General features: G+C 35.5%; 1 protein-coding gene across 3 annotated transcripts; it reads right to left on the reverse strand.

Annotated features, from left to right (window-relative positions):
* Nucleotides 1–248: 248 nt before the first annotated feature.
* LOC119991609 (DNA-directed RNA polymerase III subunit 1) lies at nucleotides 249–19,079 on the reverse strand. Of its 3 annotated transcripts, none has more exons than XM_038837967.1 (28): nucleotides 18,936–19,079; nucleotides 18,708–18,802; nucleotides 18,468–18,594; nucleotides 17,615–17,794; nucleotides 16,736–16,895; nucleotides 15,394–15,575; nucleotides 14,989–15,098; nucleotides 14,755–14,854; nucleotides 13,485–13,700; nucleotides 13,237–13,388; nucleotides 13,008–13,149; nucleotides 12,777–12,917; nucleotides 12,306–12,494; nucleotides 10,392–10,605; nucleotides 9,775–9,868; nucleotides 8,012–8,246; nucleotides 7,676–7,867; nucleotides 6,885–6,983; nucleotides 5,547–5,750; nucleotides 5,202–5,468; nucleotides 3,341–3,488; nucleotides 3,107–3,258; nucleotides 2,551–2,706; nucleotides 2,336–2,458; nucleotides 2,125–2,213; nucleotides 1,306–1,510; nucleotides 985–1,187; nucleotides 249–732 (listed from the first exon to the last, which is right to left on the reverse strand). In XM_038837967.1, the coding sequence occupies exons 2-28, from the start codon at nucleotides 18,785–18,787 to the stop codon at nucleotides 681–683; spliced, it is 4,212 nt and encodes a 1,403-aa protein (XP_038693895.1). In that variant the 5' UTR covers nucleotides 18,788–18,802; nucleotides 18,936–19,079; the 3' UTR covers nucleotides 249–680. The 3 variants fall into 3 exon arrangements, with proteins under 3 accessions (XP_038693895.1, XP_038693896.1, XP_038693894.1); XM_038837968.1 differs by having other exon boundaries at nucleotides 18,885–19,001; XM_038837966.1 differs by having other exon boundaries at nucleotides 18,708–19,020.

The following is a 19,079-nucleotide window of genomic DNA, read 5'->3' on the forward strand; positions in this document are numbered from 1 at the left end:
AGAAAAATTATATTTTAATATGAAAATCAACTTACTAGAAAAATCATTCCTCCATCCTAACATGTTCACGCTATATGAATGCCTACAACATTGATTGAATTGACACTCTGTTAATCATATTGATCATACTCTGGTTGCTACACATCACAGCCTCGCTAAGAATGACAAAAGTTGAATTTTGCTTATACCAAAATGGCAGGTTAGAATCTTAAGTATACTAGGATTAACATTTAAATAATCTCAGCAAGTGAAAATAAATATTATCAATATATGATTTCAAAATTGCGAACTTGCGATGGTACAAATTGTATTTTATAAAACATAATGTACAGTGAAACAATATAATAAAGCTGGTAAACTAACCCATTGAATTTATTGAGCTTTACTATGCAGTTTCTTGGCTTGTTTATTAAACAAGCCTTGTGGGATTCGCTTGTTTATTTGAGTGAATTAATTAAGCTTAAGCCAAGGCTTCAATGAATAGTTCGCGAACAACTTGCCATGGCCCTGTTAATTTCACATGACTCACCAACATATGCTCTCCCATCTCTGCACATCTTCATCCAGGATCAAAACTAGGCTAATGGCGATGGAGATTCAAACGTTGGGATTATCAGCAAGTCTAACTGGATAATCTTCAATCTAACTTGATCATCTTTAGAAACTAACACAGCGTAAACTCAAGATAAAATAGGATCTGACCCATAAGTCAACATTGGAGTTGAATCTACTCTGCAGACACAGATAAACAAACAGAACAAGTTAGCATAAGCTTTTGAAAAGGTCCCAAATCAGTTATCATTTTCAGCGTGTATTCAAATCCAATTCCAGAAGGTATTACTTTGTTGCCAGCGGAACCCATAGAAATAAGAACCTACGTTTTAATCACATTAATTCTTCATTTTTTTAGTGTTTAGCATTAGGATACAGTGGTGAGTAAAAAAATGCCTTATATACAATAGTGATTACATAATCTTTTCTTACCTTTGCATGACTTTGATTATTCCTGTGCCAATCTGCATTGGAATGCCCATGATTATGCATTCACTTACTCCCTCAATCTTGTCATCCCTCCCATTTACAGAAGCACTGAAAAGGTGATCTGATGTTCTCTCGAATGAAGCCAGCATCAATATGCTTTTACCCATCTTTTGAACGCCAAATCTTGTGATTCCAAGCACTTCACCCTGTTACATAAGATTAACAAGAACTTTTCCTATAAATTGCAGATCCGAAGCATCAAAGAAAAAATCCACATTAATGGTGTTGACAGAACGTAATACAATGTTTAGATAAATAACTAACCCTAGATGTCATAACATCTGCCAAAAGCATCATATGACGTATATCAATGCTCATTCCATGACATTCCATGGTTTGCTTTATCTCATCGATAATACACTTTCTTGCAGCTTCAATTCCAAGTATCTGCTGCACTTCAATGACGTGATTACTCTTTGTATTACGCCCGTCTACTCCTTCTGTACCCATCACATCTTGAAGACCATTGCTGAGAACATGCATCATAAATAATAAACATTAGGAAAGAAAAAAAAAATAGAACTTCGACATTGTGGAATGCTATAGATACATGTATAATTAAAAAATGTGATAGTTAATCAAATCACAAACAAGACTCCAATAATTTAATGCTCCGCTGTGCAACTCGTTGAAGATCAACTAAAATATCTATTTGTTTCAGACATAGAAAGCATATTAGCTTCTTTTGAAAGGGCTTCAACTTAATGGTAAATGACTAAAGGAAAACGCTTGAAACCCCCAAAAAGTGACCCCAAAAGACCCCAATTAATGTGGAGTGTTGGATGTTAAGTGGGCTCTACATGTGTGTTTTTAATCAACGGTTATTTTAATGCCACATAGATTTGAGGGTCTTTTGGGGGTACGTAGCAAAGACTAAATTTGAAGGTAAACAATTTAAGTTTTCGAAAAAGAGTTACAACTCCTCCAAATAAATAGATGAGACGAAAACTATAAAATAGTGGGGGTAAGGAAATGAAAATTTTTTTTTTGAGTTGATTTTCACATTAAAATAATTTGTGTTCGCAAGAAGTGCATGGAGAATTGCAGTCAAGAAGACCAAAGTAAGCTTCATGATAAACTAACCCTTCTACCAAAACATTGAATCTCTGGATCTCTTCACCCTTCTTTTTCTCTTTCTCAGCAATAACAGCACGTTCGACACTTTTTATACCCTGATAATCCAAAGGTTACAGTGTGAGTAGACATCACCTACCAAGAGTTCAAGCTATATAAAGATAACACGACATTATTGAGAAGCTTGCAATAAATTTCTAAAAACTACTGGAAATCTTACCTTCACATTAATAAACGGAAGCACACTTTTAAGAGAGTGGAGTTGAAAATGGACTCCACTTTTACCAGCTTCAGCTTTAGGAGGTAAAACTTCCAACTTATAAACATCCAAAACCCTAACACACTGCAGATTATGATGGCCAAAGAGAGATTGAGAAAAACAAAGAAAAACCTCAAAAATGTAAAACAACTAAAACCACCAAATAAAACTCACACCTCTGCATTCAGGTTTATTCTTGGAGTCTGTAAAATTGATTCCCTTACAGTATTTGCATCAATACACAACTGTGCATCCTGAATTATTTCCATGTCAAGTGTGATGACTATTGATGCTAATCTCGAAGTCATAACAATCTTGATACTCTTCGCAACCTATATAAAAAAAAATCATCATAGAGGAAATATTAGAAGGATGGGAGGAAAACTATGCCCTTATCAATATAAACCTGAAAAGAGGAAAATACAATATAAAGAGAAATTAAGAGTTTTCTAGGCCCAAGAAGTAACAAATTTGTAAAAGATCCCAAGGTCTCACAAATCTACGAAAGAAAAAGGTAGCTACTGGGCAGTATAAAGAAGAAGAAGACTAAGCGACAGTGATCAATAGCAATGACAAAAGGAACCAGCATCAGTCATTCCAAACATCTGAAATATGGTCAGCATACAAGATTACTGTCAACTTAATATTGAAACATAATAAACATGTTTTTCAAAGGACTAATTGCATCAATAAGACAATAGTTATATTTCTCAAAAAGAATTTGAAGCCTACCTGCCCCAAAACTGTTTTCTCAATTCGACCTTTCACCATTCGTGCAGCATTTATGTTATCACCATGTTCAAGTTCTGCAGTAATTATGGGAGTGCTGATTTTTTTAGCTCCATTAATAATTTCTTTAATACGAGGAACTCCCTGTGTTATATCTAACACATAGTTAACGAATCAACATAGATTGGATTCAAAGATAGCTATATCTCAAACAATGAAGGCGATCAACAAGGATACTCATGCTGGCAACTCCAGCAAAGTGAAAGGTTTTCAGTGTCATTTGTGTCCCTGGTTCTCCAATACTTTGAGCTCCAATCGCTCCAATGGCAGTTCCAGCTTCGACTCTTTTTGCACGATATCGTGTGAAGCAAGTCTCCAGAAAAACCTGTAACATTATCAATGTAAGTATTAGATCTATGAAAATTCTTACGTACGTTAATTTGAAACTTTCTTCGTCAAAGTAATTTGCTTCACACACAAATAAAATTTCTCCATTGAAGGCCTAAACCTTGAATTGCTTTGATATATTATACTTCATCAAAGTTTTTAAAAAGAAAGGTTTGAATCATATTTTGTTTCAATAGACTATATAGATAACTAAAAACTTCGGCAATATATGATGTCATAAAGGCTGTCCATGAATATTTCAAAAGCCATTAAAAGAATTTGACAAGTTTCGGCACATACAAGAATTCATGTGCACTCCACAATCTGCAACAATAGTTCCCAACAGAGGAGAGGGGAAAAAAAAGTCTCAAAAATATTGGGGGAAGGAGAAATCAAGAGAAATTCAAAGGAACAGAACAAATGGGTAGATTAAAAGCCTTTAAATGTGTTAAGATTAATTACTTTGCCATTCAACCCAATAAGTTAACTTGTTAGGTTGGGACGTTTCACATCATTTATACTATATTCTAACAAAATGATTACATATTAGTCAAAAGTATTACTAATCCAACTTCTCTAGATCAAAACTACGAGGAATGGCCAAATTTGGTTCACAATAGGATCAGTCGTAAGTGCAAGGTCCCATCCTACAATGGGCATAGATTAATAACCTAATATTGAATATATGGTAGACCATATATTTAATGTGCAAGGTGCCATTTGGTTTGTTGGTGTTCGTTTTAAAGAACCTTTCCAAGGTTGCGCCTCATTATCCTCAATTCTCATTTTTTTTAAAACTAGACATGTTAATAAGATGATATGATACTTCAAGAATAGATGTTGGCCTCCAAGAGACAGAGAAAAAAATCTCAAGCCAAAGCCAAGTATCTAAGATAATCCTTGTCATGCGGCCATTAGAATTTAAAAATCTTATTCCTATTATACCTAACCCTTTTTCTAATCTCACCAAGAATCTAAACTAAACTAGAAGATAACAAGAGGAAATAATTAACATAAAATAACGACTCCAACTAAGCAACTTTGCTTGAATTGAAGGGGATAAGAATTAAGTCAGGAGGGTTAAGATGAAGAACCCTTCTCCACCTTCCTTGGTTCGGAGGGTATTGTCTAAGTGGAGCTAAGTAGAGGGTGAACTTCCCACCGTTTAACCATCAAAAAGTCATATTTTGTAACCCCAGATTTGGGAGGTAAGTGAGGCAAAAAAAAAAATTTTTGAGTTTCACAATTACCCTTCCTGAAAATAAAAGGAATTTTTTTAGGGGTATCTATGTAAAACACAACCTTGCTCTCCCTTTACTTAACCCTTAATCCAAGCAAAAGTTAACAATCATCACTCAATTAACTTCTCCTCCTTCCCAAGTAAGAGTAAAACCTCTCCTTAACCCTCCCTCTCTCTTCCCCACTTGACTCTTCCCTACTCAACCCCAATTAACTCTCCATTTTCCAATCCAAGTAGACCCTAAAGGACTGTGACCATTTTACAGCCTTTCTACCTTTTGAACAACTAAAACCTTAAACCTAATTAGATCAAATCATAAACATAGTTCTCCTGCCATTTTTCATAAACAAATTTGCCTACCACTTCAATCTATTTAGACCATGTGTGAAGCATTGAGAAAGAAATAAGAGGAGAAGAGAAGCACATGTACCTGTAGAAAACAAATATTTATGAAAAAGACAACAAAATTACCTTCAGCTGTTTCTGGGTGACCCCAGATATTTTATTGGCAATTTCTTCTAGAACCTCAGATTTTTCTCCAACAGAATTTTTCTTGAAACACTCTATTGTGTGTTTTGATTCTCTCAAATGATTTTCCAAAAAGCCTCGTAGAGATTTTTTGAAGGCCTCGGAACAACCGTCACCTAAATATTTTTCATGTTCTGATAGTTGTTCTTCTACTATATCAGAGATATTGTCAACTGATAGAAATCGATCTTCTTTAGCTGGACATGTAGCCTGTAATGGACATCTTTATCATATCAACCCACAAATCAATAGTGCAAAAATCACAAAACAAAGGGCAGAATTCCGAACCTTGACTTTCATTAACAATCGGTCAAAATTTAAAGGAAAGCCATTCTTCCCTTCCATAGCAGCAGGATCCATGCCATCATCTCCATAAAAAAATTGTACAATGCCACCACTTGCATTTCGCACAGTGTCATCATATTGAATGGATAAGTCCTCCAACGCTTTCATCAGTCTACGAGACATGTACCCAGTATCAGCAGTTTTCACCTGCATGAGATGATATTTTAACAACAATGTCCTTTTAGGTTTGAGAAATTTTTGGAGATATACAAATAGCTCAACAGTAATTTTGGTACTTAATTTGTTATTTCGAACTTCTATTAAGTTTGACTGGCTTTTGTTTCACTTGAAAGGGGATGTGTCGACTTCATTTAAAGCTTAAGAGGGTAAGTGTCCAATTTGTTTTGTAAATAGAAGGGGGCATCTGTCTTTCGATGAAACCTCAAGGGAGGTGACAGTATTGTACTATTCTAAAATTGAGGTGTTTAAGGCCTTAGGCAACAACATAAAATTGAGTTTTATTTAAATGAGGCAAATCTGCATCTGACGTTTGCATGAAATAAATCATTCTTACTGAATGGATTAAGTAATATCAAAGTGCTTTATCATTCAAAACTCAAAAGAACGTTTAAACTTTATGATATTCCCCCTTCTGAATAGAAGTTTCTGTATCTAAAACAAAGGATCACTACCAACTATCAAAATCTTGTATTGTCATATATTTTTAATTAAAATATATTATTAAATAAAAGCACCAATGAGGTGTCACCCAAACAACAAAAAATTAGACACAATGTAGGATGGTTTGGAAATGCGATTGACTAAGAAAAGAACATTATCCAACAAAAACCATTTATTTGAATTTCCTATATATGGAGTTCATTAGTTGTCGGACAATCAATACCTCAGAAAGCAAAGGCAATTGAAAATTTTCTTAATTTAATTTATGTTTTAGCGTATCAATTCACTAACTCACATCAATTCTACCTGCATGTGGCTTCAATGGCTTGACCATACATGTACTACACATATTATAGGTAGCCTCTTAGCCATGGACATAGGTGTCTTAGTTAATTGCTATTCGGTCTACAGGTTCTATTATGAAAGTTTAAATTGTATCTAATGGTGTTATGCACTCATTTATATCAATAACTATTGGTCTGGAAGAGAACAACACTGTTAGTAACTAAAACAAATCACCGATTTCCTATTAAAGCTCATAAGAGCATAACTCAACTATACACCACAACAAACCAAGTGGTAAATTCACAGAAAAAGAACGATGACAACACTTCCCACCTTAAATGGTCAAAGAAAAAAAGCGAGAGAGTTTAGACATACAGCTGTATCAACAAGGCCTTCTCGCCCTGCCATTGTATGAAAGAAGAACTCTGTTGCTGTCAGGCCACTATAAAATGAATTAGCAACAAAGCCCTTGGCCTGCATAAAATTTAAGAAAGAAAATTCGTTCAATGCCTCGCAAGTTTGTGCTTTACTATTCAACTAGAATTTAGAAATTCTTACATGCCAGATTCATTACTGACCAATAGAATGAATCAGAAATTGGCTCCCTTTTGTGAAGTTTAAGAAGTCCTACCATAGATACCACAGTTATGAACTTATAATCATATTCTACACAGCCTGATTTGGCTGTATAAATTCGCTAACATATGAATTTTCCAGGCCAAGAAAATACCATAAACAACAATTTTCAGTAAAGAACAGGCTAGAGTAAATTTATGAGGACTCTGTTAGAACCCTTTCACAACTCGAAGATTTAAGTTTGGTTGCTAAAAAAGTCTAGAACGAAGTAATTTATGGCCAGCACACCCATATGCCCGATATCCACCAAAAAAAAAAAAACCATTTGTTCGAATAATACATGTATCTACTCAATAAGTTCTCTTAACTGGAAATAGGAATCAAACATCTCTTTAATATTGAGCTTCAATTTGCTTTTGACAAAACAAAGTCTAAATTGTTTAAATTATTCGCACTATATGGTTTGCAAGAAATTAATTACATTATCATAACATGTAAGCACTAAAAGTTCATATGGTTAAATTGCCGAAAAGAAATATAAAGAAAATTAAGATAATGAAAAATAACCTCCAAAAGGGTACAGAACTCACAGCAGGCGTTTTGGATTTTCTAGGGAAATGAGGAAGGCTCCGTTCTATGAATCCATTTGGAGCACGATGACCCCCAACCGACTGCTGACCAACACATGCAACCATTTGGCTAATATTAATAGGAGATCCTTTGGAGCCACATTGAGACATAATCAAGGGGCTGTTTCTCCAATGCAATGTTTCCATGCATACCTGAGAAAAATAGGAACAAAATACAGCATAAGATAGGTCCTAAACACGGATGATAATTTAACCTTAAAAATAATAAAATACAAGCAGGATTACCATTCATGTATTCATATAGGAATTTCTACATAAACACGACAAGATTCATACCCGTGCAGTTAAATCTCGAATTTTATTCAATATGCCAGATATTTCCGCTTCAAGTGTTTGAGCAGCATCACAACCAGGTTGAAGTTTTAGCTTTCCTTCATTGAAGTCGTGTATTTTCCGATCACACTTTCGATAATTAACCAAAAGCGTATTCCCTTTTTCCTCATTAAGTTTTTCTTTTGGCTGAACGTCATCAATCCCAATTGAAAAACCATGATTCCCAATCCATCGAGCGCTGCCAAACCATCATATTGAAAATGTTTCATCAAAAAAGTTGTAGAGTTTATAGTGTTGTTTAATGTGCAACTTTGATTCAGGAAACAATTATATACTCATAGGAGACCACAAACAGTGGTTTCCAAGGAACAAAAATTGAATTAAAAAATGTTTGCAAATTGAGATCACCAACAAACAAGATAAGATAACAAGCAAAGTTTTAAAGGGGAACCACTACAGTTACTGGCACTAGAAAGCTATTATCATTCAGGTCGCCACTTTACTTCATATAGTTTTTTTTCCAGCACTTCAAAAGAAAAAATGCATATCAAAGTTAGTTTTAGCTTGACCTCAAACATATATGAAAATAAAGTATAGCCACTAAAAGAAGATGGCATGCCCAACCATATATGTGAGGCAGAAGATTAGTTGAAGCACTAATTTCAATAGGATTTCATGATTGACTAACAGAAGTATGCTCTACTCTCGCATAGCATCAATGGTGCCTAAGATTCATGCTAGAATGAGGGTAGAAGCCCAGGCCATCATCGCTCAGAATAACTTGAAAGGTTGAGCATGTTGGCTGGAGAAGGCTTTCAGACAGTATTTTCTCTCAATCTTTCAATGATCAACAAGCTTCATCTGAATTGAGCATGCCACAACATACACGAGGGGTTTTATCTTCAAGGTACACGATTAAGGGCTTACTAGTAGAAAAATGCCAACTAATTTTCTCTAATGGATTCGAGTAGCCAACCCCAAAATGTTTGGGATAACAGCTTGGCCATGATGAAACAGGTGGTGACCTCTCTCTATTTTTCTCACTCTCAACTAAAAATATGCACTTTCAAACTCCTTGAAAAGGTATGCTGTGCGAATGCATCATCCCAACATTCAACTGATTTTATCATAAGGATTAAACCACCTAATGCAGCTCATCGAAGAATTCTGCGGAGCAAGATGATCAAAACAGTAAATACACACGTGCAAAATATTAGTGGCAGCAATTCAAGTCAAATTCCAATCAAAAGTAATAATTTAGATTAACCCTGGGTTTATTGCTCTACAATAAACTATGATAGATGTTGGCACTGCATTGATAATTACATTGGTGGAGCTGTTAGTCAGAACATAAACCCCAATATTTGTAGGTAACCAAAAGAAATTGAATAATAAGATTGATTGCGGAATTTTCCAAACCAAAGAGGCAATGGCATAATGGCGTAAGCATATGAGATGTAACTGAACAAAGAAGAAAAATGCAAAGATTCACAGAATTACTGAAACTAATCAAATAGAACTCACAATAAGCCCCATTGGTAAAGTTACTAAACAGCAACCTTGAGGTCATGAGACCAAACCACGGGAAACAGCACTAAGCTATGTGGTGGTAAGGCTGTCAACCTCTTTGAGGTTTAGCAAACCCACCACCACCGCAGAAGCCTTCAGCTCATTAGGAGTTGTTTGACCCATACAATCAACAAGACCTCACACTGCATTGCACATCAAAATGAAGAAATCAACAGAGAACCATGGTGGCCATTTACCTCAACTTAGCCAGCCGAGTCATGCAAGTTGCCGCAGCGTGTGCCTTGTAGTCTCTAAGAAGAACAGAGTAAAGTCCGTCCTTGTTTCCATTTCCTGGAATGGAAGTTCAAAGTATTGCCATTTGCAAAAAATAAATAATTGACCAAGCTCACTTAGCAGAACTAATAATGAGAATAAGTAACTTCAACATCCTTGAGTCCTATTAGAAAATTAAATTCTAAGAGTTTGATCTCAATAGCAAAAGAGAACAAAGCCCAGAAAAGTTATGTTAAATCTTTTTGAGAAGTAATAATTCGTTAGAATAGCACAATGGAGTTGCATGGACACAGTTTACCGCACACAAGATATAACCCTTGTGCCATAGAAAGAATTCAAAATAACAAGACCAATCAACAAACACAAATTTTTAGAATCAAATACAAGGTAATGTATAACTATGATAGAGGAACATCTCTCAAGCACTAAAATAAATTATAAATGCAAAGGAAAGAATGGATATATCATTCATTTCAGAGGTATTGAACATCCAAGGAAATAAGTGCATCAGAACAAAACATTCCTGAATTACTCAAAAGCAGACATTTGCAAGAGAATTAGATACAAAGAGAGAGCTTACCCAAAGTAGCCTTCCCCAATTGTCCAGATATTAGCTCACTATTCTTGAAATAAACAAACCCATCATTAGGACACATTGTTTCCCTTTCTCTTTCTCCCTTTTCTGGCTTACTGTAGTTTTTTTCTTTTACGGTCAAATTCAGGTACACTTTCAAACTTGCACGTGGACGTAGAAGTATGGTAAACAACTGCTTACCAGTCCAAAGCTCAACTGGCTGTATAAATTTGCATGCAAATCAAATATTTGTTTTAAGAAAATACATATATATACAGCAAGCAGGACTAGAAAAATATATCAGATCATATTCCTAAGAGTGCATGATGTCCAATCTAGTTTCTAGAGCTTAAACAGACGCAACACAAATGACGGCCCATAAATAGTGACAAATCTATAACTTAAATTCCAACAATAAGATTGTTAAAACTGGGAATCTACATAGGATTAGTCAGACGGCCACAAGAATTAAGCCAAATAATAGAACCACGAATTGAAAACTTTTATTGATCGGGAGAAGTAACATATTGAAATGAAGGTGGATGCTATAAATTTCATTAATTTCAAAATCTAAAACTCAAACTGAAGGAATGCCCATGAGAACTTCAACACAACAGTATTAGAACTAAAGTTGCACTAAAAAAGTGAACTCCAATGCCAAAAAAACTAGGAAATTTGTTAATGTACGTCAATATTAATCTCTTCGTTTCTGAGGGCTTGGATGATGATGATTTCATATTTTATAATTGTTTAATGTAATACTCGTTTTCGAACACAATTTAATTGCAATATCCTTACAACTTACAATCCTTATATTGTTTCTACTACATTTCTTTATATTAGAACTTCAGACCTTACATATAATTTACATTTAAAGCACTCAACTGAATTTTAACAAATAGAATATTATGTTAAATAAGATTGCATAATATTCCATAATCTAATGATATACAATACTTAAATTTTATTCCAACTACATGTATGTGTAGGTGTGGCCATGTAGAATTTGTGTGACGGATTCTCACTTATTTCTCATATGGATTCAAGTACTCAATCCCAACATATTACCAGGGTTAGAAGGCGTAATTTAAAATATAAAGGACGCCGCATGGCCATTCCTCCAACCGAGTGAGAATGCAGCCAGCAAGGTGGAATAAAGGGGGGCATATGAATGGCCATTGAACCCTCCAATATGGCAACATGGTAATGGTCATGTATGGCCATTCCGTCCAAAGTGGAGAATCATAGCATAACAGATAGACATGTGAAAATTTACTCTGAAGCATAAACTCGTTGCAATTTATTTAGTTGCTCTGGGATAATTTTGTAATTCGTGGCTCATGGTGTGTAGCTCAGGCCTGTAATATCTGTTTATAGTGATATCTCAACCCCCCCCCCCCCCCAAAAAAAAAAAACAACTCCTCTCCTTCTACTCCAACTACAAGAGGTTCGCTCAATACAATGCAAGTTCGGATCATTCTCCAATTAATCTACAATCAGCTTCCATTGCAACATCCCACTTTTGGTATGGACAACGTCCATGGGTCCAAAATTATAAACCTGACCAAATTGATAAAGCTTCACATATCTTAATCAATAGGGGACAATATGCTCTTTAGGGATACTTGGAGAACTCGGCAATCACTTGAAGTTTTCCTAGGTCTTTTTATGTCATAATGTAAGTCATAAGCCCTAGTATAATTTGTCTTGTTCTCTCTTCAGGGGTGCTAGATGAGAATTGAGATCCCCTAATGTACTCTTCTCTTATATATAATACGACCATGAATTATCAAAAAAAAAACAGAGAGTAAGTTCGTTTTCAGTTACTAATTGTCCCGAATGGAAGATGATAAAAAGCATGGCCTAATCACCAGGTGAAGATGAGAAAATTAAACTTTGAGTATTTGAAGAGCATCTGACCTTAAATATTGCAGGTGTCGGCAAATCGATATGATCCATGCCATCGCCCATATAAGAACACATAAGTGAAAAGTTCGCACGATCATAGAATGTGTCCTTCCTTGTTATGAGAAATGATGACGTCAGAAAATCTTGAGTGGAAGCAACCAAGATCTCTCCATTTTTTGGTGTGCACAAATTGTTTTGGACCTGTAGAACTCACATAAAATCTTACAAGTCATGGAGGGATGATGCGCATTCCAGAAAAAATTATGAGATTCTCAAAACATGCAAATTAGTTTTTTTATTAGTCTTCAGAAAAAGTAAGTGAAAATGGAGAAAAAAAATCCATGCAGTTATGTAAAAAAAACAATTGAGCAAATAAAATGGTAAGAAACAGCAACCAAAAAAACACTGTAAAGCAAACTCTAAAGGAATTGACAAATATTTACAGGCATCTATCTACATGATAGAGAGCTTTAAAGTTTATACCCCCATTAACATAAGAGCCTCTGTCCTAGCCTCTTCTGTTTGAGGGACATGCAAATTCATCTCGTCACCATCAAAATCAGCATTATAAGGGTTGCAAACGGATTCATTAAATCTCAACGTTCTCCAGGGCATAATCCTAGCCTGTATGCACAACAAAAATATGCAATTAAAAAAACATGAAAATAATAATTTTGAATGACACAATTCATATCAAAATTTAAATACTATCACCCTGTGGCACATTATAGACATTCGATGCAGGCTAGGTTGTCGATTGAAAAGAACAATGTCCCCATCTTCCAAATTCCTGTCAACTATCCAACCAATTTTAAGTTCGTCAGCTAGCCGCTTCCTGTAGTCCATGAATAGGTAACTGCAGCAAAAACAATAGTTAATCTTGCAACGTTAAAAGAACAAGCCATTATTCATATGTGAATTGAAAAAGATTAGAAATATGAACTGTGGTTGTGAATTATCGGATTTTCTGACTGTTTTTGCACCAGGGTATTTCCAAGTGCCATTACGGACACACTGCCTTAGCTTCTCAATATTGTGACAGGAAACACGTTCAGGATATGATAAAAGCTTAGCCATGTGGATGGGAATCGCCACCTGAACTGAATAAATCCGGTAAGGGAGAAGCAAACAAATAAAAAACAAACAAAAAACTAAAACTAGCCCACATGTCATTGTAGTAAGGTGCCTAACCTCAGTAATTTTCAGATTCGGGTCAGGTGATATAACTGTCCTGCCGGTATACTCAACACGCTTTCCAGATAGGTTCCCCCGAAAGCGTCCTTGCTTCCCTTTAAGGCGCTGAACTAGACCACTCAACGGCTTCGTAACTTGCATGTGATATGGAACACCACGAACATCACTATTAATATACTGTGCAAACTCAAATTGAAGTGTATCCCAACTTGCCTAAACAAAAAATTTAAGCATTAGAGTACAAAATAATCTGCAGAACTAAAATTAATATATATGATCTCATTTGGACACAAAAGAAGTAAACATTAGTGGGAACATAATTTTCCCAAAAATATATGGATTATTTATCTCTCATCCATCCTTTAATATGTGCCTTAAGTCCCTTCTTCATTGTTGCTATTTCTTTTTTAAAAGGAAAAAAAAGTGGACTGAAAGGAGGGCACTGGCACTGCCAAGGTATTAAAAAGAACAGGTCATCCACGCTAGAGAAATTTATAGTGGAATGGTAGAAGTAATATATTTAAATTGTTAACCCCTATAATAAATTTAAGGTGTTATAAGTGGGGGTTCACCACTAAGTCCATTAGTAGAACATACATTTTAATAACCATGAGGTCATGGTTTCAAGTCCCCCAAAAAAGTGGTCTGCTAAATAATGAACATATAAAAGACTATTTAAAATACTATTTGTGCTTAATATATTACATTAATAATATAATTTACATAATATGAATCCTCAAGATACTACTTATTTTTCACAAGATTGATTTGAAGAAAGCTGGGGAGCTTTTTTTTCATTTTGAAATAAGGGAAACCGTGTGTTTTAACAGGTAAACCGTGGACACAAGTACTAATTAAATAGTGACTTTTTTCTCCATGCAATGGAGACTCCAAACAAGGTCTCCAAACTGGAAGTATTCACCCCTTGCCAACTCATTCATTACCCAAGGGCCAAAAAAGCTTGGAAACTTAGATTAGGGTCAAAACAAAAGTCTAGATTATTAAAGCTCTGCTCGGATTACCCTTTAGGAAATGAACCGAGCCTACCCAGAACAATCAGCTTGCTCAGCTTGTTTGCACCCTATTGATTCTTATATTTACGCTAACAGTTGTGAATCACATCCAATAACATTATCAGCAAAAAAATCGACAGACCAAGGATTAACAGCCTTGAAATCTTTGGTGTTCATTCTCATACTTCTATTAATTATTAGTTGATCAACATAAGGGATAGGAAAGAGAGGGGTATGTGAAACAAATGCTATACCAGAGATTTTAATGCAGTACTTGTTTCCAGTAACTCTTGATGAAGGGTAGCATTTGCTTCAATAATTCGTTTCAACCTTTCTGTAATGTCATTTTCATTGCTGCAGATGTAGAAAATGGAGATATTCTTACATCACTTGTGATTTCAACACCACTAAGCCAAAACAAAATATAGTCTATAACGAGATTAGAAAATAAATCAATGAAAAAGCTTCAATATGGAAGATGAATAAACCTTTGTGATCCATCCATCAAAACAGATGGTCGAATAACTGTAGGCGGAACAGCAATAACTGTTATAATGAGTTTCTCTGGTCGTTCTGAGATATAAAGCAATTCGCAGTCCTGTTTCAAAATTAAAATGAAGAAAATTTTGTATCACTGAGAAAATATGTCCAGAAAACAAGACATTTCTGTAACCAAAAAAAACGCATTGTTTCATCTTCTGTTTGAAAGATAGGAAAAAAAGAAATGTGCACCCATCCTATATCTCAAACAAGTAAAATTAAAATTTTCGACCTTTTGAATCTTGCTCCCCTGTAATTTCTGCTGGGTTGCACCCCCTTGGTGCTTGAATAAAATTCTTTTCCAATAAAAAAAAAGTAAAATTAAAATCTGAGAAGGAAGAATCGAGGGTAACCTCATTAGAAATTTTTCTAAAAAGAGAGAGCACTGTGACTGGGTTAAGCATGTAAGTAGCAGCACTAAGGGGCTCCTTGGTGTGAGAAAGTGCAGCAAACCTACATTCTTTATCATTCTCATCACTTGATTTTGAACGATCATGAATAATACCCAGGGCAGATACACCCTTCTTCACTTTACCTGATAGCATTTGCATATAAAAATTGATGTTACCCAACTGCAAGTCTGCAACTCATAAAGTTGTAAGACAGTAAGACCCTAACAAGACACAAAGACATTTCATGATCTAGTATCTTCATCTTTTCACATTTATAGAGATTAAAACAAAATTTTGAAAATCTTAGCCCTTCAAAAAGGTTTTACAATCATACTAACAAAATATTTCATAGAAAGATTTGAATCATATATGACTCCAACTCACATAAACCCATTACACTTGTTCACAAATTTCGCCTCTTATCTTATTCCATAATGGGTTACCTCTAAAAGTTGAATAATACATGAATCGATAAAAAGCTTCAACCAAAACATCATTCCTATACCCTGCAACTCTGTAACAGTGCAGGTAATTGGGGTAATGACCAATTACACTATCTAGGTCGACACCTATTCCACCAAACACCAAGTGTAGACCTTTAATTAATATAGACATTTTCTTATTCTACAACATCTATTTTTAAATCTCCTTCTATAAGTATTGTTTACAAGAAATCATTCATTCAGAGTTCAGATACAAGCCATTTTTCAGTTTTGCTCTATGAATGGTAACCTTGTCAAAAAAAAGAAGGAGAAATGCCAAACAATTAGTTACAAAAATATCACTGAAGGAAAGTAGGAAAACAATACGTATAAGCTAGTACATAAAATACAGACTAGAAAATGGGTCAGCACAGGGAATGCCGATTGAAGGAAAGTAGGCAAACAATACATATAAGCTAGTATATAAAATATATACTAGAAAATGGGCCAGCACAGGGAATGCCTCGGCTCACCCAAGAGCCTAGGCACGCCTGAGGCCCTGAGCACACCCTTGAAAACACTGACCAATGCAGAACTATATTTCCTTAAACAACAAGGTACAAGATAATGTTAGTCATTGTCTAATCATGACATGAGTAGGGGAGGAGAGAATATCATCACAATCAAAGAAAGCACAGAGCTCAGTTGGGACTTGAATTGCAAGGCAATGTGGAAGAGACATCCCACAGAAAATATTTAGTGTTCACATAAGTACCACATTTTAAGAAGTATGCATGCTGATGAGCACACAAACAAGAAACATTCGTTCTAGTTCAAATAACGCTGTTAGCACCAAATCATGATAAAGGTAGAAGCCAAACCATTTATATAGCCGCACCTCGAGCACTTTACAATGGTATTACACTTCTTTACCACCAATTTCATCAATTCAGTCTTCCTCAAAGGCTCCACCTTTGGGCTTCTCATTTTCTTCAAATAATCTTTACGTAGGTTTTCCTCCAAAAGTATACGAGAACAGGACTGAAAAACTTTAGCCACTTAGAACCAATATGACCAATAGGATTAGACAAGGCAAAACAGTAATGCTTTATCAAACCGAAAGTAGAAAAAGAAGACAAAGACACAAAATGTAGCATTGCCAACCATCCCTAGCACCCCACATCAGTTATCCTACCCTTCTAAAAGTAAGAAGTCATTTCCCTATTCGCTCCAAACAACTAAAAAGTCATCAATGGAAATTCCATATTTTTTTTCGTTTTATATGAATTGATAATGGAAGCCCAAGCTTTCAGTTCCTTCTATGCTACCACCCCAGAAAAACAACCCTCCACAGCGGACGAGGTTTCAAGTGATTCTAATCAGATAACAGAATGAGGTAAGTCTGTGATGCTTCTGCACGTGCATGCATTTGTACATGAGGAACTCGCATCATAACTTTAAAGGTCTTAAGATAAAAAACCAATAGCACTTGGGCGACTCATCCCATACTCAGATAAACTTATCAAAACATTGGGAGCTCAAGTTCTTTTCCACTCAAAAAAATGTGAGCTCAATTTGAGAAAGTCTAGCATGAATGATGATCTAAACTTGGGTTACCCTTAATGCAGTTCAACAAAATATAATTGAATAATGAATATTCTCTTAGTGATTCATGCTTAAGCTTCCTATAGGTAAGGTCTCATTCTACAACCATATAAGTTTATATATACACAAATAACAAAATTCGATCCCAACATTACCTTACAAATGCACTTCAAGATGTCCAAAATCATACTTAAATATCCAACATTGTAGACAGGTAGAGCAAGGCTCAAATATCCATAATGCCCCGGACATTGTGCAAAGTCTCCATGACATGTTGCACATATCCAACCTTTGTCTCCTGTACCCTTATTCGGTGGACCCTTATTCGGTGGACCCTGAAATCCATAAAAGATAACATTTTCATTCTCATTTTAAGGGAAAAAATGAACCAGCAAAACTAAACTGCGAATAGACCATCACAAAACCAGACACCATGGGTTAAAAAGAATGCAAACTTCAAATCGATTAAAAAAGTAAATTATTTTTAATAGAGAATGATGTCATATGCATCAACTTAGAAATAGTAATTATTGGAAATAAAAGCTACTACTTCATACATTTCATCCTCTCTGTTCCATTTGGAGGGAAATAAAGCATAAAGATGGAAGAAGGACCTTCGTTTCACTTCTACTGAGTTTATTAAGTGCCGGAAAATGAAGAGAAAAATCAGAAGATGTTTCATCCGGTTTACTATAGTGAAGAAAATGAAGGGAAAAATGATTAGGGAGTGGAAAGGATGGAAGAGAGGTATCCAAATTTGAGAGAAGAAAATTGGATTGCTCTATTGTTCGCATAATCATCTTACTTCTCATCTAAAAAGGATTCTCCCAATCCTCACCCTCTCAAAACAATTAATTTGATGATGTTAGGGATGGATTCCTTCCTCCCTATCTCCTCCTTCCATTTTCTTTCCTAACAAACAAGCAATTACTTATCTTCCATGCCGCTTTCCATCAAATCAAGACAAACACAAAAAGAAAGAACACATAAGAAAGAGAAAGATAATACCATGCGAAGATCCAACAAACCGCCTTCTATCGGTTCAGAAGAACCGTAGTATCTGCCTTGATATACTTGCACTTCGGCAGCCTTTAGAATGTCCGATCCCGAGAACATGGAGAACTGCATGCTTTTTCTGCAGACAGAAAACAAAATTGAATACTGTAAAACAAAAGGCAACACCGTTTATCTATCATTACATAAGAATGAGAAAACTCCAATTGAAGCATAGAAAGGGCAGCATCTCACATTCTGCGCGGGCCTAAATCCTCCACGTACGGCCGCTTCGTGAACACGATGTCTTCCGATTTTTGTTTACTCTGCGCCATAATCTCTGACCAACACTGCACAGCATCAAAAGCCTCATAAACTTCAGATCATTGGAGAAATTAGAGAGGTAAGAAGTGAAGTAAGAGGTAAACACACATCCTCAAACGAGGGTGATCAGTGAAAGACACGGAAGATGTGCGGTTTCACCTTCTGGAGGTAGGGTTTAGCACACGAGCTTTTTGGGAATGCGTTTGTGATAAAAGGCGGTTCAAGCTTGGGGTAGGGTTTAAGCTTGATCGGCGGACGAGCTTTTTCCTTTTATTGGGGGTTTTCGGACTCACTGCTCTCCTG

This window comes from Tripterygium wilfordii, chromosome 22 (genome assembly GCF_013401445.1).
Source record: "Tripterygium wilfordii isolate XIE 37 chromosome 22, ASM1340144v1, whole genome shotgun sequence".
Taxonomy (NCBI): domain Eukaryota; kingdom Viridiplantae; phylum Streptophyta; class Magnoliopsida; order Celastrales; family Celastraceae; genus Tripterygium; species Tripterygium wilfordii.